Source organism: Ostrea edulis, chromosome 2 (genome assembly GCF_947568905.1).
Source record: "Ostrea edulis chromosome 2, xbOstEdul1.1, whole genome shotgun sequence".
NCBI lineage: Eukaryota > Metazoa > Mollusca > Bivalvia > Ostreida > Ostreidae > Ostrea > Ostrea edulis.
In genome coordinates, this window is record NC_079165.1 from 52,064,528 (window position 1) to 52,086,823 (window position 22,296).

The window sequence follows — 22,296 nt, forward strand, 5'->3', positions numbered from 1 at the left end:
TATGTAAACACCCCTCTGGCATTCAACAAAATCCAGGTAAGGCCCAACCCCTCCAGCATTCAACAAAATCCAGGTAAGGCCCAAGCGGAAATTATTACATGCTTGGGTAACGGTGGGTATACGCTACCACCACTTCGAGAGATTGAGAGTGAAAAAAAATGAAATGTGTTTTACGGGACCCAACTTCACTTCGAGAGATCGATAGTAAATTTGCTTTGTTTTATAGAGAGAAATATCGGGACCATGATTTCACTTTGAGAGATCGAAGTTCAAGCCATCAAGAGTCACCTGTAATTTACATCATATTTTTATAAGTTAAAATTGTATAAGTTATGAATACGCTTCATTGCAAAGCAAGATTATGTAAGTATCAAGCATATTATATGAGGAGGAGGGGGGGGGATTGTTGCACTCCCCCTTTTTTCTGACAAAGACCATATCCTTATCTGGATTTAGAGAAGCACCGCCCCCCTCCCCCTTTCGCCACAAATTTACAAGGCATTATACTAGCATAGATAAGGAGAACATATATATCATACCAGCCTAGTAGCCTCTCCCAGTACCTTTATTGATTGCATGGAACTTTTAAGTAGAAAAAAAATACTGCTAAACTTGATAGAATATTGAAGAGACAATATCTCAATTTAAGAGAATCGGACTTGGCAATAGAAGTAAACTTCTTGTATTTTAACACCCGTATCTTCTTTAGTATTATTGATACTAACTTGAAACTAAATGGATATTTAGAAAGAGCAGGTAGTCCTTTACTAAAATTGTAAATTTTATGATCCCAGGGGTAGTGGTTTTGGTATTAGGGTGGGGCCAAAATGGTCAGTTATTAAATGTGTGAACAATAGACATTTTTAACTTCTTGATACTTACTATACCAATCCTTTTCAAATTTGGTAAGATCAAAGCATCTTTGGGACAAGGGGGACATAAATTGTAAATTTCAGGATTCCTGCACCCCTGGGACCTTAGAGACTGGGCAAAAACTGCCCAAAATTGACAAATGTTCAAAAATCTTCCTCTCTAGAACCGCACATGTTTAGGAAAAACTAAATGCATTAAGATTTACAGCATTTCTGCAGAAAGGCTTTTACCAAAATTGTAAATTTCATGATCCCCGGGGTAGGGGTTCTGACCCCAAGGTGGGGTTAAACTTAGTATATAGTGTTTATGTGTAAGTTTGCTGATACTGTATAAAATCTAAATGCATACTAAGGAATAGCAGAAAAAGATGTACAAAAACTGTTGGATTTCACAATCCAGGGTTTTGAATCTAGGCTGGGTCCAAATTAGTCATATCTTTTAATGTTTTAATGTTAGGCCAATTCAACTTAATTGATAGATTATCATCCCCGCCCGCCCCTCAAAAATTGGCCTGGCCCGAATTTTTTTATTTTGCGAAACTTGCGATTTCTGGAATATTTTCATGTCCGACTACGGTATTTACACTTCTTGTTTACATTTCCGGTATAGGAACATGAAAAGTCACGTGAAGAAAATAGATTTATATGGTTTTCTTAATTTCTTGCGTTCTTACAGACGTAAATCTTGAAGAAGTTAGGTATATTTCTGTTATATCCTTAAATTAAAGCTTAACCTGCATGGAATTAGTGTATGAAAATAGCATAGATTGATATCCATCTGCCATTAAATGATGCGGATCTGTTGGAGAAAAAACCTCGTTTGTCTTTAATATTTTTCTCAGAAAATAAAAATTAAAAAATAAAATCCTCCCACCCGCCCCATACTTTTTGCTGACCTTGGATGATAATCTTCTAATTAAGTTGAATTGGCCTTAATACACCTATTATATTATGTGAAGTCTTTCATCAGTGTATTCACTTACAGTATGAGGGCATTGAAGTTGTAAGAACATGTCTTGTTTAATACTTTTGCTGAACGTTAAAATTTAGCTTAGATATTCAAAACAGGAAATTTTTTCTAGATTTCATAGCCCTTGGGAGTAGTGATAATTTTTCACTAGTACTCAGGTGACCGATAAGGCCTGTGGGCCTCTTCTTTTTTTTGTGCTTGCAAATATTCATTTGATATTTAGTACATCACTTTACCATAACAAGTTACAGATCAAGTTTGAATTTCTTCTCCTTCCATTGATTTTTCACTAAGTTATGGCCCTTGGAATTAGAAAAATAGCATGAATCATCAGTTTTCCAGACTTTTTTTTTAAGTGCTTGCAGATATTCATTTGATATTTGGTACATTGCTTTGCCATTACAAGTTACAGATCGATTTTGAAGTTTTCCTAGTCTAGTCTTTGTACCTGAATAGTAGTTGATTTCCAACCATTCCTATCTTGGTTTCCCAATCTTCCCTTTTACCATAACTTTGGTCTCATAATGAACTTCGAATTTTGTTGCAGTCCAATAATTTTTGCCTCTGGTAAGGGATATGTATTGCTATGCAATACTCTCAGGATGCTTGTTTTATGTAGAAATCGTAACATATAAGGGGCAATAACTCTTATAAAGGGTCATTGAATCCTTTTGTTTAATATACCTACCAGTTGAATTGTAATCGTTCAACTATACTGAAATTAATTAAGATGTCAATACTTAATCATATTATGTTTTAAGGGTAACTCCTGCAGGAAAAAGGGTGTAAAAATGCTATTTTCTCATATTTTTGGATGATTTTGACCTTGATTTGAAGGTAAAATGTCATAGGGCTTAATGTAAGTGCAATCCCATATCTCTATCGATATCTATGTAAAAGCTATAGGCTTAGATAATGATATTGGAGACTTTCAGGGGCGATAACTATGTTTTAGAGTCCCTGAATACCTTTGTTTAACCTAGCTCTCACTGCAAGGGTGTTTTAATGGCAATTCATCATCGAAGGTTTCGTGTCTCTATCGACTTTCGATTTAGTAGGAGTAGTGCTAACAAGCTTTTTGATGTGAGTCATTGTCTTTCACAGAAAGGTAAAAGTTCAGAATTGTAATCATTTATATTGAAACCATTTAAGATGCATATTATGTTTCAAGGGTATCTCCAGCAGGAGAGGGTATTAAAAAAATGCTATTTTCTGGTATTTTGACCCAAATTTCAAGGTCAAAGGTCACTGACCCCATTCCAGTTGGTCCCTTGCCTGTATGACTAATGATTCTCGAGTTTGATATGTTTTACATAGAAATTGCAAAACGTAAGGGTCAATAACTCTAATAAAAGTCATTGAATCCTTTTGTTTAATCAATCTATCAATTCTACTAAATGACCTCTATAGTTCAGTAAATGTTTGATGCTCATCGCATTTAGGGTTAAAGAGGAGTAGTGTTAAACAAGAATTTTTACGTAAGGTCCAATAACTCCGAAAGGGGTCAAAGTTCAATCACATTGGGTGATGTGTGATCGTTTTTCAAGAAGAACTATATGATGAACTATAAAGTCTTAAGGCAAAAATCTTTTTGACGGCAGGAAAATAATAACAAGAAACATAACAATAGGACTTTCCACAGAAAGGTGGAAGCCCTAATAAATCATAGAATCACTATAAGGTCTTCTGTTGAAACAGTACAATCCCTATAAGGTCTTCCATTGGAAACAGAAGATCTTAATAAGAATGATAATACTAAGAAACAGAGTATAACCAATATGTTCCTAAACTCTATGCCAGTCTTCACGAAAACTCAGTGGTCCGAAGACCGAGGCCAGTGAATTTTAGGGTTGGGTCAGTGAAATTAAAAAATCAGGAAGTCCGATGGGCTTGTAGACTTTTTGTAAGTCACATGGAATATAATGTTGGATTTAGATATTCTAAACGTCATATTTACTTAAATTACCATAAAAATAAAAATAAATCAATAAATAGCGCTTAAAGTGTTTTGACATCGTGGTTTGTTTATTTCTTTAAAGTAAAGAACGATAACTATGTCTATGCTTGTAATTGTCAAGATAACTTGTACGTTGCATATTCAACGAACAACTTATTGAAACAACAAAAATGGCCGCGTCCTGTATCGCACTGCACGCCGGTAACTGCTGCTTTATTGCATTGTCAAATTAAAATGGACTTCGTCAATTGCAGTTATCTCTGATTTTATGCAATTTCTATAGTTTATAGAATTAATCAATCGTTTACATTTGATGTTGGTAGAGAAGGCTACTTCCTAAGGTGCACTCGGGCTGTTTTCATGTTTGTGAAAAATACGTGAATTTGTTGTTTGCGGGTGAAGAAAGAGAGAAAATACCATGTAGGTGTTGTTTTTCTGGTATCGACAGAAAGGATGCCTTAGGGTGGATATGAATATGAGTAATAAGCATAGTTTCAGTAAATTAATTGTACAATTTTACAATGCATTCCATAATGTATGTGATAAACATGTACTATGGAAATTTTGGGGGCCAGTACATTTCACTGTGGGCCAGTAAATTTAGACAGTTCACTGGTCCGACTGGCCAGCAAGTTTTAAATGTTTTCGTGAAGACTGCTATGCATGAGGAACATAATAATGAAATACAGAGTAAAAACAAAATGTTCCCAAACTTTGTTTGGGAAACATAATAAGAGAAAGGATTCAGTGAATGTAAATATATGACTATATGATGCATATTATTACTAAGTCATGTCAACACTTGCTTGTTTACAAGAATTCCTCCAATGATGTCTTTCGCATTTTCTTTTCAGGGAGGTTCCTGGTCTTTGCTGATGGAAGCATGATGATTCGCAATGCCAGTCTGTTGGACTCTGGACGATATCACTGTGTGGCGGTCAATCCAGTGACTGGACGGAACCGAACAGCCAGTCACGTAGTTCACCTCCAGGTTCTAAAATTTGCTAAGGGTAAATATTCAATCCCATTGTGTTAATGTTTATTTGCAATTCTACCACCGTTATTGCAAAGATCAAAGGAATGCTACAGTTATTATTCTTCCATATACTTTCATACATAATAACTAATTATTATGGGCCGCCAAGAAGCGGGCCGTTATTTGATATACATTTAAAAATTTACACTGTGCTCTAACAAGTTATTTTTGCTGTAAAGGGAATTTCTGTTTCATCTGACTACCATTCAAATTAAATATCAGTACTGCTAAGTAATGATAAATAGATATTTATCATGTATCCAAATGTAACGATAATTTTGTATGCACAATCCACAACACTGCACCTGATAAATCCGCATGGTACAACAGAGTCACCGGGTATACCCCAATATGTGGGGGTGTAGGTTATGTTGTGACCGTGTGTCGATATGGAAGCCCATTTAGGACCTATCAAAAATATATTTCTAATTTGAAATAACAAATTTCAGATTTCATTATTTCAATTTTAATTTGTTATTTCGAACTTTGAAATCTGTTAAATTCACTATAACAAATTTATAAACTTCGTAATAATAGATTTCAAAATTTGAAATAATGAATTTAATTTGAAATAATAAATTCTGAAAATCATTATATCAAATTGCCTAATTCACAATTTTTTTTAAAGAAATGTACTGATGAAAAGGTGAAAATAACGAACAGTGATCAATCTCATTACTCATATAAGGAATACAAAATTAAGAGTGGGCAAACACGAACCCCTGAATATGCCAGCGGTAAGATCAGGTGCCCCTATCTTGCGACATCTTCCTCCGACTACATTTTATTTAGTAGTTGTTTTAACAAATTGTATTAAAATTCCTTTTAATGAATTAAAATCCGAGTTAATGAATTGAAAAATCTATAATTTCAAATTATTTAATCTATTCTTACTAATTCTGCAAATCGTTATCACGAATTATATACTAATTTGATATCAAGTGAATGGTTTCATAAATCGTTATCTCGAATTTGACACAACCATTTTTAAAATTAGTGTTTTTAAATTTAATTCGTTTAAACAAAATTTTGAAATTTGATGTAACAAATTCAACAAATTTGTTATAACAAATTCTAATACATTAGAATGGATTTAAAAGTTTGAAATAACATATTGAATCTATTCTAAAATTTCAAAATTCAAAAATATTGTTGATGGGTCCTAGATGGGGTTTTGTAGGTCTAGGTTCGTTTTTGCATAAAATCTCAATTTATGGATATTTTTCACAGGGACGCATATGGTTATGGAAGAAAGCATTCATTCAGGAATATATGGAAACAAATCTATTCACTGTACACTTTCTTGTTTTATCAAACACCTACTCAACACAATTCTGACAATTGGCACTACCGCGTGTCTATGATCAAATTATCAGGGCAACATGTTTACCTGATCAAAATATAGGGCTCATGGCAGGTGTGACCAGTCGACAGGGGATGCTTACTCCTCCTCGACACCTGATCCCACCTGGTAAATCCAGGGGTCCGTGTTTGCCCAACTCTCTACTTTGTATTCCTTATAGGAGTTATGAGATTGATCACTGTTCATTATCTTCACCTTTTCATCTAGTATACCCTACCATCTCATCTTTTTTGTCAGCAAACAACATGTAGGCTTAGTCCATTTCGGAAACTGCCATGATGACACGGTTACCTAATTCATAGGCGTACAGATAAACCATTGGCTGTATATTTCTGAGCCATAGTAGAACAGAAATAAAGTTTTTGCTTTCGTGTATGAGGCAGGATAACCTCGTTGGTCTGGAAATGTTGTTTGAAATATAAAAGCCTAAGCTAACACCTCAGCTTTTGTATTTCTAAATAACATTTCTCAACCTCAGAGGTTATCCTGCAACATCCAAGAAAATGTGTACTTTATTTAATAAACATAGTATACAAGCTTCAAACAGCCAACACTTCTCTTTATCTAAAATTGCTTCTCTGTCCTGTGAAAGAATTTTGGTGATTAGAACAGGCCAGCACACCAGCAGGCAGGATGTGGCTATTTACACTTCACTTCTGTTGATTGCAGGTCATCCTTAACTCAAAAATTTGTTTCTTTAGATAAAATTTTTGTAGTCCCCCCCCCCCCCCCCCCCCCTGAAATTAGTGCTTTGCTTGCTGAAAATCAGGGCAGGGCCAAACTTGTTATATAGTGTTTATGTGTAAAACACTTAAATAACATCTTCTTTAATGCTATTGATACTAAATTGAAAGTAGATATATATTTAGAAAGAACAGGTAGTCCTTTACCAAAATTGTAAATTTGACGATCCCAGGGGTAGGGGTTTTGGTATCAGGGTGGGGCCAAAATGGTCAATTATTAAATGTGTGAACAATTAACATTTTTAACTTCTTGATAACTATCATTCCAATTCTTTTCAAATTTGGTATAAAACATATTTGGAACAAAGGGAACATAAATCGTAAATTTCAAGATTCCTGCAACCCTGGGGTGTATGGGGCAGGGCAAAAACTGCCCCAAAATGACAAATTTTCAAAAATCTTCTTCTCAATGACCACACTGTTATATAGTGTTTATGTGTAAAACACTTAAATAACATTTTCTTTAGTGCTTTTGATACTAAATTGAAACTAAATGGATAGAGCAGGTAGTCTTTTACCAAATTGTAAATTTGATTTTCCCCCGAGTAAGGGTTTTGACCCCAGGGTGAGACCAAACTTAGTATATATAGTATTTATGTGTAAGTTTGCTGATACTGTATTAAATCTAAATGCATACTTAGAAATAGCAGAAAAGGATGTACAAAAAATGGTGAATTTCACAACCCAGGGTTATGACTTTAGAATAAGTCCAAATTAGTCATATATTTTGATGTTAAAATGTTAATACACCTATTATTTAAAGCCTAGCTTTCATCAGTGTGTACACTTTTGAGGGCAGTGAAGTTTTAAGAACACATCTTGTTTTATACTGTTGCTGAACATTAGAATTTAGCTTAGATATTCAGAACAGGAAATTTTTCTAGATTTCATAGCCCATGTGATACTTTTTCACTAGTATTCAGGTGACCGATAAGGCCTGTGGGCCTCTTATTTAATGGTATATAGAAGCTCAACAAAATTTTTATCTATTTAACAAATAAGGATAAATTTACGGGGTTGGTGATTGATGAAGACAGACCAGTAATTGTCAAATTGTGTGAATATTTAGTTTAAACTTTCAGAAAAAGAAGTGATGCTTTAAAACTGCAAAAATCATTATAGGTTATTATTCATGTTAGTATAATACTGATATTGTCCTGGTATTGTCCATTTATTTGTGTATACACCTGATTAGCAATTCATATATGTATGTACTCGTTTCCCCAACATGCTACATCCACATGTAGTTTGCAGTCCATGTAACCTGTAGTTAATGTTGAAAACTTTCTTTTTTGAAATTTCCTTCTTTATAAGCTGTTATGCCCTCTGGGCCCAAAATTGGAATAAAACTTATCTTATCTTATCTTAGTGTTTATGTGTAAAACACTTAAATAACATTTTCTTTAGTGCTTTTGATACTAAATTGAAACTAAATGGATTTAGAGCAGGTAGTCTTTTACCAAAATTGTAAATTTGATTTTCCCAGAGTAAGGGTTTTGACCCCAGGGTGGGGCCAAACTTAGTATATAGTATTTATGTGTAAGTTTGCCGATACTGTATAAAATCTAAATGCATACTTAGGAATAGCAGAAAAGGATGTACAAAAATGGTGAATTTCACAACCCAGGGTTATGACTTTAAGATGAGTCCAAATTAGTAAAATCTTTTGATGTTTTAATGTTAATACACCTATTATTTAAAGCCTTTCATCAGTGTATGCACTTTTGAGGGCAGTCAAGTTTTAAGAACACATCTTGTTTTATACAGTTGCTGAACATATAGAATTTTAGCTTAGATATTTAGAACAGGAAATTTTTTCTAGATTTCATAGCCCATGGAAGTAGTGATACTTTTTCACTAGTATTCAGGTAACTGATAAGGCCTGTGGACCTCTTGTTCATTTGTTTATATACTCAAATTATAAATTCCTAATTAGTTTTTTATCAGCCATGAATAATTTCACTTCTACTTGAATTGCTAATAAACTAGACTAAACAATCCCTTACTTAAAAGTTGTTGCAGTGGTTTAGTGTGCATGCAGTTTTAAACACTATATTCATACATCAGAATTTCTTTGACAAAAATATGAGAAGCACAGAGGGCATTTTAATACAGATGTTCACAACTAGGTGACATTTAAACTGACACCTATAGAACTAGACCTTCACTTGTAAGGGATCAGTCACAGCTATACAAAAGCAGTGCAAAGGAAGACAATCCTTTGATGTTTTTGTGAATAAAACTGGTATAAATGAGGAATGGGTTGTCCTGGTTTTTGATGGACTCAATTTCACCATGCTTATAATTATGATACTGGAGAGAGACTTGGAGAGTAGGCAATGATTTGAAGGCTAACATATTGTGAAATTGTACATTTCCACTTGAAGAGTTTTCACACCTGTAGTCTTCCATGAAGAATTCATGAATATTTATGCATACCTTCATAATTTGGCAGTAAACGCAATTTATCATGTTTTTGCCTTATTGGTGTAAAGTGAATGATGTTTAAATGTAAGATTTTTAAGCCATATTGTAAGGAAAGAAATGTAGCTTACAAGGCTGGTTTTCAGTTCTGAATGTGACCATAATAATTAAGGTACAAGAAGGAAATAGTGAGTAGGAGCCATCATTTCTAAAAAGTAGGCTCGGGAAACCATGTCTGCTAGTGAAAGCAAGCAGACAAACATATGTCTAGTGTTGCAACACTTTGTGAAGAAGAATGAATATTACTGATGAAAAGAAAAAAAAATTGAGATATGTTTCCACTTGCTAGCCTAGAATGTCGCTTCCTGCAGATAGTTGTCCTTTGCTGTTGAAAGATACTGTAGGTGTAAACTATACTTACCTGATTGGCAATTTCATTTGTTCGACAGCAGATCAAATACTCTTTTCACTGGTTGCTAATGCAGGAAAAAATAGCCATTAATTTATTAAGAATTCAGTGATTAGTCAGTATATGCCAATGAATATAATAGAAAAAAGATGAAGAAAAACTATTATTGCATTATGTAGTGATCCTGATCTAAATGTTCTTGGCTGGTTTACTTTGTTGGCTCCAGAAGTGATCATTTTCTATTTTAGATCACATTTCTGCCTCTTAATGGGTCTAGGGCACATTCTGGAAGAACAGCCTATCTCTTTGTTCCTAGGGCCTTCTGTTCCAAAAGTGATTTATGGAATATTCTTTCTTTTCTATCATCAGGGAATGGGAGAGAAAACATGCAAAACACATTAAACCCAGGTCTCCCAAGGGGTGTTTCATATTTGATAGGGGCTAATTTTTCCTCTGACTGGCACATGTTTGACACATATCATTTATTACTTGTGAGGAGGGAGTGAGAAAAAGACTGCTAACATTATGAATCACCTTTAAAAAAGAATTGTGGTTTAAGATTTCATATAACTTACCCTGGGTCTTTATTCTGTTCCAGTTTAAAAGCATGATTTGAGTGAACTTTTCAGTGTTAATTGAATGCTGTGCATCATTTATAAGATCAGAGTTGAATTGGGTACATGGACATTGAAGAATTGTAAGTTGGAGTAATAATTCACTGGTTACTTTATTAGTTCAAACTGTCAATTTTTGGTAAGGATCATTTAAGTTAATTAACCTGTTACAGGAAAAATCAAGTTGAAAGCTGTCATTATGTTGTTGGCACAAGATGAATTAGTGTAGCAGAGAAGGGAGAAAATTCTATTTGGTTCACACAACTGTTCATAAATTTAATATTGAATCCAACTTTGGAATTTGGCATATTTATTAACAAGGTGAAGAGTATAAAGGTATCAATTTAAAAGCAACACAACATGAAAAGATGCAAATTATTTAGTTTGTAACAGCTAGGGGAAAGAAGTTATGGACCTTGACCAGGCTATTAATCATTATTCCATATATGTAAATTATGATGATGTTTTACAATATGTTAATAGATATATGTTATTTATCATAATGTAGTGTTACAGTACTCAATTTATGGTTTGTAATGATTTCCATGGAAACTATAAAAAAAAAACTTTCATATAGAAGACATTGCATCAGGAGTTTTTCCCATTTGTCTTCGTAGGTTAGCAGCTGCAAATTGCCTCTTTTCAATGAGCCTTTTTAATTAAAAGTTAAGTCGCATTGAAAAAGGGAAGGTGCAGGATAAGGGGCACTGTAAGATTTCATTTTGAAAAAATTTAGAAGGAAGGCAGACTTTGAAGAAATTTTAGTTTTTTTCAATTTTTTTTTTTTTTTTTTAGTTCAGTTGAGACAGCTTTTTATCCATCCTGATTTTCCACAAAAGCTATTGGCCTCATTACACTTTTATGCTTTACTAATTGATTTATATGTATGCATTTCATATTGCAAGGAGATGCTTTGCTTAGCAGTGCATACTCTTGTTTTTGGTAGGTTTTTTATGCGTCACATTATGTTGTTACAATGTTATTATAAACATAATTTCAGTTCATTTCATTATAAATTCTAATATGAGCATGTTATGCTTTATAAAAGCACAAAGCAAAGTTCTTTCGAATGCAACTTTGAGAAGGCCCATTTTTAATTGGAAAAACATTGAGTGAACAGATTTGAGTGTTCCCCAGTTTGAGTGATGACTACTTGCAATATGTGCAAGTGAAGACAAAATAGCATAAAATCTATAAAGAGTAAAAAAATGAAGAGACACGTACACCAGAGGTGGGAACTAGGCAATGACAAACATTTGAATTACCAACCAAAGGCATACAGATAATCTGACAAAATTTATTAAAGATGCTGCAGCCATATGAGAAAGCGACAGTGCAGAACTTTAATATTGATTAAAACACTGTATGTAAAATTGTTGTGTGATATGAATGCACCTATAAAAATATTGTAAAGTTTGTCCATCCATATAGAAGTATTGTAATATTTCTACATTATAAGATTCAAACCTATTACGAAAATCATACAAAAACTCTTTATATTGAGGAGATGAAAAAATTATTTTAGAGAAAAATGTCAAAAATGTTGCATACATGTATGTCTTTAATATTTTTTCTTCAAATAATGGGGTTAAAATGTTGATATTGCATAAGTGTATTTACATGTTTGAATGATATTTCATACATTTATAATTTTTGAAAACCATACAAGTGTTCTTACATAAAGGATAGTATTGATGCCTTTAAAATGAGTTTTTAAAATTATTTTCTTCCGTTTCCATTTTAAATAAAAGATGTCACGTTACAATTCCTATGTGGTTTCCTTGGAATATACTATGTAGTTTAGAATGCTTAAAATTTTAGCAGGTGATTCTTTGCATCAAAGTTATTTTTTTATTCCATTATGTGCTACAATAAATTCTACATGTTGACCTAAAGGCAGTGTCTGTTGCACAGGGTAGGGTGTACTTGTTAAATCTTGCAAGCTAGTTAGATATACAGCTAATTAGTTTGGATAACCTATGAAGGAAATTCCAAATAGGCTTTGCTTTGCTCCCTTCAGATGCAGATGTCAAAAGACAGAAAAAGTGACTCAGGTGCTTTCCATCAGTGCTATGTATTAGCTTATTACTAAAACAATATCTTGATTTCTAATTTGAAGAAAAAACCCACTATCAATCTTAGTTGCACACCTGGTCCGTAGTCCCACCCCATCCCATTAGAAACTGTCGCTTATTGTCCAGCAAGGTCCACAAAAACATTTGTCAGATTTGTTCTCTTTAAAGCCTTGTTTACCTAAAACTATACATTTCCATGTCAAGAGATTGTTGCAAGGGACACTAGTGCAAAATTTTGATGTTTGATTTTCTTATAAATGCACAAGAACTTGCCAAAGTAATGCAATGCTGCATCGTGTTTTTTTTCAAAGACCAGATTTATCCCCTTGATTTTATGTTGTGATAGACAGATTAATTATTTCTTTCCCCCTTTGGGAGTAATTGAATGATTTAACCATTTATATGCCAGCATCAATTGTTTTAAGAATCTGTTTTGATTAAACTGTAAGGGTGATTTATTTAAGTAATTATTACAATTGAATAGGGTCCCTGTGGGGTCTTTGAACATTTACTTTATAAGAGATGCAATGGATAATTTGGCTTGTCACTCTGCATCAATAATGGATGGTCACCTGCCAGACACACATCACTGTGATGAATGGAGAATGTCTGCAACCCTGGGTTTCTCAATTGTGAAATACTGATATATTGCCAAGAGCGAGAAAGAGAAAAAAGTTTCTTCTTAAAATGTTTATGATATTTCAACATGCTTTTTGAAATTGAAGCAGATACAATTGAAAATTTATGGATGAAATCTATAGATATAGAGTCAGAAGATTGAATTTACAATAGTGGCCTTAAAAGTTGTTGTGCCATGTTACAAAATCAGTAAAAGCAACCAGAAAAGTGTATTTTGCTAAAATTTATTGGGTTATATCTTTGGTAGTCAAACCCCTGGAAAAGCAGCCTGCAATCATCTTATCCTCAACCACCATCAAAGCAGGCAAGGGAGACAATACTGTGTTGGAATGTGCAGCAGATGGCTCCCCACCACCAAACATCACATGGGATCGCTATGGTGGCCAACTTACTCCTGACAGACACATGGTGAAAAATGGTAATAGTAAATAGTCCAAAATATTTACATTTACATTTATATTATTATGTTTTTTGCCTTTGATATTTCTGCATGTATACATGTAGCAATGATAGCCATTTCCTCATAAATACATTGGAGTTGGGAACAATGCATGCATGAATCTTGAGAAATATAGTTCATCTATCTTAATGGTTGGGAATTTCAACAGAAATGAAATTCAGATGTAAATATAAAGAATAAATTTCTCATTTTTGAAAATACATTAGGGTATGAACTGCAACACTTCATGAAGTATGCCGGTGTGGTTGAGTGTCGCAGTTCATACCCTGATGTATTTTCAAATATGAATTATTTCTTCAATGTATACCTAAGGTCAAAGTAAAGTGCATTGTCATTTAATCAAGTGGGAATGTTGAACAGTATTAAATTTTGGTAGATAGTATTAAGAAAAATGAGCAACAAATGTTTAATGTATCTCACCAATACAATGAAGTTTGTATGTGTATGTATGCGTATATATATATATAAAACAATTTCTCTCTCTGGATATTCTAAATGAAATAATTTTTTGTTATGCCCTTGAGATCAAAGAGTGGGGGATCATATTGTTTTTGTTTGTTCTGTCCAAAAATATCCGCAAAATAAAAAAGCGTAAACTGACCCAAACCAGGTTATACTCGTATAACTTGCCCCAGAATTAAAGTAATTCCTTATAATTTAATGCAAGAGGCAAAGATGCTAACCTTCGTTTATCAAAATGTACATAAACTCGAAAAAATACAAGTCAACCAAGCCGCGCAATGATTTACTTGGCAACAGTGACACGAAGCGTCTAGCTGCGAAGCCGAAGGTCGCCATCTTTAATCTTAGTTCTACGGAGCCTATAGCCATTTATCAAAATATTGTATCGAAAGTGAAGTTTATCATGATAGAAAATATGTGTAGACTATCCATTTAATGCGTATTTCGCTGCCCTTTAGAGATAGAGATCGACTTTGAAGTCGCTCATCTTCGACAGATTGAGAAAATACGGGAAATTGCATTGTTTAGGCCTACCCAAAATAAATCTTCAAATATCAGAAAATGCAATAATTTATGGCTTTCAACTCTGAAAACTTCTACTAGATGAAAACTTACCCTTGTATGCAATGTTGTTGCTAATAGTAAATCCGACACAAGAAAATATGTAAGCAAGTAACAAATAGCGATCCACATGTCAATGTGTCTGACGTCATGTGATAAAATGTGACGTATGAATTTTTGTTTGCTTTGTTGAAAGACGGATCAAGGAATGAAACAACGCGCACACACACACACACACACACACAAACACACACACACACACTTCCTTTTCCCCTGTGAGAAATGTATTTCAAAATGAACAGGGTAATGCTTACTTGGCAAATCATTAATTCGAATATAATATCTTTGTTTTAATCTATTATTCGACCATATATACAGAGAAAGATGTTTTACAAAAGTGATTTGCGTACAAGTAGATGCTAATATTGACAACGAGAAAACAACATGTGTATCAAACCGAAGTATCTTATTGTGCACGTTGACTTTCTATTCCATAGAAGGCTGAAAACAGTGCTGCGATGTAAATTTAGAGAGAGAGAGAGAGAAAAAAAAAATAGTTCTGACATCTGGTTGTCAAGGGGGTGTGTCCCCATACCAAACCAGGTTATACAAAAATAACTTGCGTTCCTCAATTGGAATTTGACCAATCAGAGACAAGGATACAATAAGAATTAAATTATTATTAACAAATATTCTCAAACAGTTGATATCTTAACATGAAAACAAAAAGACTAGCAATAAATATAGAACAATAGCATTTTTGTATGTAAATGAGGTAGCACTATGATGATTGTGTAACAGATGTTTCAACACTTACAAAACATTACATCCTAAAAATATTATGCCTATATGTTATTAGCAATTATTCTTTACGATATTGCATGTTGCAAAATTATAACGACGTCACTTAATTAATTCAATGGAAATACCAATTTTGATAAGAATATAACGTAGGTAAGCGAAGAAATTTACCACATGTATCTTCTGAATTTGTTAATTAGCAAAAAAATATGCGATTAAAACAAAAGGAAAAGATTGTTGTTTCGCTATATAAATGATCATGATTCTGATAGAAATAACAGACACATATTTTGAAATCTGAATTGCTCTTGTTTATGATAGTAATTAAAGTAATGTTTGTTTCTCATTTTTCCTTTCGTTACTATAAACACATTATTTCTATTCAAAAATGGAAAGAAACATATTTGCACATTTCTAACAATCTGTTTACAATATTAATGTAAAGAAAATGTTTGATTTCCCAACGTTTTGATTAAATGTAGACCAAATCTTGTGTTTTTGTCCCTTATTTTGGAATACCTTTCCATAAAAATTAACAGTCAGTATAATCCATCATGCAGTGTTATGAATGAATATTTAACGTGATTCTTTAAAAGATGTAGATGTCCCCTATTGATTTTGAGGTCAAAAGTAAAACTACTCTGGATATAAGGTATTGTTCGTTGAGAACCCTTTTCTTGACAAACATGAAACACCCGTGCCCCCTTATGAATAGATGGCCCCCATTGGATTTCAAGTCACAAAGTCAAAGGTGATGACTCAAATGACTAGTTGCTTAGTATTTCAAGAAATCAAACTTATTATTATGGTTGCCTCTGACTGGTAGTTAAACCCATATTTTTCACTGTCACTACAGACATTCCACTTTTTTTCAATATTGCCACACGGGGAGCATGTAATATTGTTTCTAAAACATTTTTTCATGGTAGTTCTTCTGTATATCTGCTCTCGTAAGCGCCATTTGATTATACGTTACTTTGAGTAACGTATGTTACCAGCATTCTACTCAATGTAATGCTTACATCAGAGGAAATTTAAAGTATTTGGAATACTATATACATTCTTTGATATCAGAGGAACAAATTCAGACCAAAACATTCCATCTGCTTAATTAATATTGTATATAAAACATTGCAGTTGTTGCAACAGTACTTACCGTAATATAAAAGTATTCCTAATTCTCAAAGTTTAACACTTATTGACTTTCAAACTCAATTGTTCATGTCGTATACAACATAATGCAGACACTTGCAAAAATACGCAGGAAATTGTTATATCATTTCCTTTAGTTAATTTTTTGGTAACGAATGTTGCATCCCGAATGTTACATCTTGACACATTTGTCAAATTTCAGACCAATCAATGACTTCTGCAAAACAAATGTTTATATTTTTATTTCTGTGAGATTTTCATAAAAGGGGTAACATTAGCTCTGCAATACGTTTTGATGAAAACTTTATTGTATCGAATATTACATTTCTTAAATTGACATGCAAAATTTTGAGAATAATGATAAGGACAAGGGACGTTATTGGCTATATACCGCCGAGATTTTTTTCATTTTTTCAACTTTCATACTATGCTTAATTATTCTTTTTATTTACACAACTAGGATGTTCTTCTAATCCCACTTGCATGAAAATGACGTAATATTTTATTATGACGTCATGAATATACGCTAAAGTTGAGCTGTTTAGCGGAATCTGTTGATTTGAAATAAATTATGAATAAACTTTAGCAAAAACAAATACTTTTGCATGCAACAACCAGATTTATATTTTGCATGTTTAATTATCCATTAATATTCTTCTTTCATTATCAATATGGTGTCGGTTGTTGGCTGCAAACAATATGAATTTTAAAAAAGAATGAATGCGAAATCGGCTATTTTCGATACGCAAAGTCAATATTTTGCATGTTATAGAACTGAAAAATAATAATACTTTTGCATGCAACAACCAGATTTATATTTTGCATGTTTGATTATTCATTAATATTCTTCTTTCATTATCAATATGGTGTCGGTTGTTGGCTGCAATTGGGGGTGGAGTCGAAAGATAAGTTGGTAGTTAACTAGGAAATGAAAAAAAACCTTTCTGCCTGATCTTCGAATTCTTAAATCGCAGGGAGGGGGGATATTCTTTGCTACATGGGTTCAATTCATAATTTTAAGCCTATTTTTTTCTCATTCAATACTACTATCAAAAATGGGGGGGGGGGGGGGGGGGGGGGGGTTTCACTCAATATTTCCTTATTCACATATGAAAATAAGTGCCTCGGAAAAGCATTTAAATATACTACATTGTCTATACATGTACTCAAACAACTTCTCAGAGTCTGTTCTAGATTTAGACTGAATGTCAGTGCATACAATGACATGCCCACTGACTGATGTAATTTTCATTTATCAAAGATGAACACTATATGGGGAAAGAGAGAGAGAGAGAGAGAGAGAGTTGGAACTACTCTTTGTTGACCATTTAGGGGAATGTAAAGATATAAACATGACGCATTTTTGTGAGGGATTTTAAATACATTTGCTATATGAAATATACCATCTGAAGTTAATGTATATATTACTTGACGTGTTTTGTTGTACCCAAGAAAATGATATCCCATTCATGCAACATAAATTTGTATCGTTTAGTACATGTACATTTACCACACTTTATTCAATATGTTTTGTAAATACCCACAGCAGGCAGATATATTTTATTCGTATCATGTACTGTAACATGTATATTGCATACACATGTAAGCAGACCTGTTATATAGTCCTTGGTGTACATAGCATAACAAGTAATTTTATCCGACTCAATCAACGTTTAAAAAAGGAAAAAGAAAATTCAAGAGCCAATTCATCTTCACAAGTCAAGAGTTATTGATTCGTTACCTCACACTAACCCTTGACATCAGTCGCTATTTAAAAGTTGGGCTCGAGAAGAAGGATGACGCAATACGCTAAAATTAATCAGCCAATGGGATTTCTTGTTTCAGATGAAAGTTTGGTAAGGGAATAAACAGAAAGTAAAAAATGGCGTCCGTTGACGAAAAGATATATGAAAAACATCAAATCGAGCATTTGACTGAAAACCAAAAGCTTTCAATATCATGTATCAGAGAAGGAAAAGATGTTTTTATTGGGAATAAAACCGGCAGTGGTAAATCGCTATCTTACAAAGTTGTTCCCATTATTTTGGACAATTTGTTAAAACATAGTCGACAAACGTGCTTCGACAATCCATCATTTTCATTCGTCTCATACCCCCAAAACCTCGTCTAATTGTTTCTTCAAGCAAAACGAACTCCCGAAAATTAATCGACTGTATCTGTCTTGTACTTATTGGCCACAAATTCTACACCATAATGCCGTCGCCATGCGTGTTTAGTTTTGTTTTCGACTGATTATAAAAGCCGTTGTCTGATTGGTTTGCAGCTTCAGGCTGCAAACCAATCATATGCTTCTTCTCGAGCCCAACTTTTAAATAGCGACTGATGTCAAGGGTTAGTGTGAGGTAACGAATCAATAACCCTTGACTTGTGAAGATGGAGCCAATTTATTGTCCATATTTCATTTGAATAGGAGGATATCGAACAGCACCTTCGAAAATATGATTGCATTCTACTCAACAACGTTTAACAAATATATTTACACGCATTATTTTCCTCACTCTAATTAACACAAGATTCTTCCGCAAAATGTCTATGACCACGATTAAGTTACATGTAAATGAATAATGTATTTTCAATAGCATGCCAGTTTTCAATAGTCTTTGATATCAATGAATATTTTGATATAAAAAGTTAAAATTGTAACTTTTAGAAAAATATTCTAGAAGAATCAGGGGACTGTAAATCCTATAACGTCGATGACGTCGTTCCGAAAAAGCGACCGTAGGAAGACAGCGTCTGAGTTAACAATGCAATATTGTAACGTTATATTCTCAATATCAGCAACAAGTAAATGGTACATGTTATATATGAATAAAACGAGAAAATTATCACCTTTCTACCTGCAAAATGTGATCGGTTTTTGAAACGCGGCCAATTTTGGCCAATAACGTCCCTTGTCCTTTCTTCTCAATGCCACATTTAAATATTGCTTGATGAATATTTTTCCTAAATCTTTGGATATATTGGCAATGGGATAGGTATAAAAAACATAAAGATAAGAGGAAATCTTTGTCCATACATTGGATGTTTAATTGACCCTATGGTCACAGAATAAAATCTGGCGACATGGTGTAATATATACAGCACTGCTTAAAAACATATGCAAAGGGTGTTAAACTTTTATTTAATGAAAATTTAGATAATACGCAAAGAAAATAAAACAAAAAAAACCCTCAGATCTTTACATTTGCTTGTTGAATTTTAAAAAATTGAGTTTAAAAACAGTCATGTATGTTACAAAATTATGGTATCTAGGCTTCCTATCAAGTTTATATGTAAAGGGGAAATAAAAAAATAAAAAGTATTCCATGCCAAAGGAGGCTTTGGGTCCATGAATGCATAGCACACAGTATATACATGTATGATTTGATATAGCATATTACATGTATCTAATAAAGTGCCGTGAGAGATTGCATGCTTTTATTGACTTTGAGTGATTTACCAAGATTTCATGCGATATAGTTTGATATTTCACATTTTTTTGCAACTTCATGTACCATTAGACGTTGTGCACCTCCTGCCCGTAATGATGGCATGCCCTCTCACTTATCATCTTCCAAACTCAAACGTCCATCAGAAAATTGCTTGTGCCACTTGAATACCAAGGAGCAACTTACTTTTGAATGAGTGTTTAATTCCTTCGTGAACTTATGCATCTCTGTTGGTGTTTTTCTGATGCTAACACAAAACTTGATCACTGCATGCACACTGCTCCATGAAAGGTGAAGATAACAAACAGTGATCAATCTCATAAATCCCATAAGCAATACAAAATAGATAGTTGGGAAACATGGACCCCTGGACACACTAGAGGTGGGATCAGGTGCCTAGGAAGAGTAAGCATCCCCTGTCATACCAACAAATTAAAACCTATTATCCTTCAAACATGGCCGTGAGCCCTGTATCTTGATCAGGTAAACGGAGTTATCCGTAGTCAAAACCAGTGTGCCACGAACGGTCTAACAATCGGTATGAAACACGTCAGACAGCATTTGACCCAATGATAGGTTGTATTGGCAAACTAGATCGTTATAACGACCATAGAATTTGTGAAATGCTGACTTTAAAGGAGACTGTTGAAACCCATGTACCATCTCTATGCATTCAAAATCGGATAATTTTTCAGATAATCCACCCTGCATAATTAGTGCTTCCACAATGAAATTCAAAGCCGTGTTTGAAGGATAATAGGTTTTAAGAGAAGCTGTCAGTAACCATTGAGAATTGTCTTTAAAAAAGTGGAAAGTGCAAAAATCACAAATCTGAACGAAACTCTCACACTTTTGTGTATGGTGATAGTAAATGTTAAAAAAGTGAAAATTACTGGAACCATGCATTGTGTTTCCATGGCAATGGACCATACCTACAGGTAAATCATTAGATGTTGAGTTTTTAATCTTTTCACAAATATTTCTAATAAAACAATTTCCCAACAATGTACAGTGAATGGAAATTCGATCAAGAAAACACTTAGATTATGGTACTTGTGATTAAAAACATGTGTATTTTCTTGCTTATTCTTAAAAATAAGTCATAAATTAAGGTAAAAAAGAGCATTTATGACTTCTTTTCAGACACTATTTTCTCTGAAACGCAGCAGGGCTGACATTAATTCTACATGCCATTTTTAAGACAGCTATTTATACTACCAATATAGTAAATAAAAACAGTTAAACAATTTACCCTTTTTTGTAAAATCCCTGAAAACTCTACTCTAGTGCCTACTATTTTACACAATTATTATCCCCCTTGATGTGAACTCTTTAGTATTAAAGGAAGAAATGAATGAATATCACTTAGCAGACATCATAACAAATTCTGGATGGTCATTAGGAATTCATTTAACAGGAAATTTAAAAGGTGATGTAAAGATTTGCCTATTTTTTTGTATATTAAATTTTATATGTTAGTTAATAGTGAAGTTAGAATTCATGTAATCATTCCAAATTCGTACAAACTGTCTCAATGACAGATAGTAAATAATAGTAAACACCGGTAAATAAGATTCGAAGTATATCTATTGTAGAACACTTGTTTCTCTTTAAAAAACAAAGATCTGCCTAACAGAAATATCTAAATCATTTTCTACCCTCAATCAGTATCAATGCTGACGTCACACTTTCACCTCATATTGCGTCATACTCAACATGCATTGTGACGCACTTTTTGTGTATTCAAAGTATTTCATTCTCACTGAAATAATTTATCATCTATCAAATGGTCAATGTAATTTCTATTTTAATGCAATTCGTATTTCAAAATATTTTATAGGTAACGATGATGTGGATTGTTGTTCTGATGAGAAGGTGGGGGTTATTTTGTGGTTAGCTAGTTTGGGTTTTGACTTCTTATAAAAAGTTTGAAATATATTGGGTCGGTGTGATTTCAGATCTAGTCTAAGATCATGGGTATCTTGTGCCAACCCAATATATTTCACACTTTCCACAAGAAGCCAAGCACTTCTGTTGATTTCAAATACACAGATTAGCTTACCCCCAATTGTCTACTGAGATGAAAAACCTTGGAATTTGCATGGAATGTACAAGTTATACAGTCACATGTCATTGTTATAGTCATAATCATAGTACCCCTAACAGGACAAACATTTTTTTTATTTTTTAAAATAAGTTATTGAATGATGAAGTATAACCAAACTGCAGATTGAACTTTATAGAGCCCTGTGCTAACATTACTTACATATGAATATTTTTCAATGTATCAGAAGGGGTATGTTGCT

General features: G+C 33.3%; 1 protein-coding gene across 11 annotated transcripts in view; it reads left to right on the forward strand.

Moving 5' to 3' along the window:
• LOC125682084 (cell adhesion molecule-related/down-regulated by oncogenes-like) overlaps positions 1–22,296 on the forward strand; it is a 230,502-nt gene that overhangs the window by 122,942 nt on the left and 85,264 nt on the right. For all 11 annotated transcript variants that reach the window (XM_048922483.2, XM_048922482.2, XM_048922479.2 and 8 more), the window contains 2 exons: positions 4,654–4,809; positions 13,350–13,520. In XM_048922483.2, coding sequence (XP_048778440.1) covers positions 4,654–4,809; positions 13,350–13,520 — 327 coding nt within the window. The remainder of the gene's footprint in view (positions 1–4,653; positions 4,810–13,349; positions 13,521–22,296) is intronic.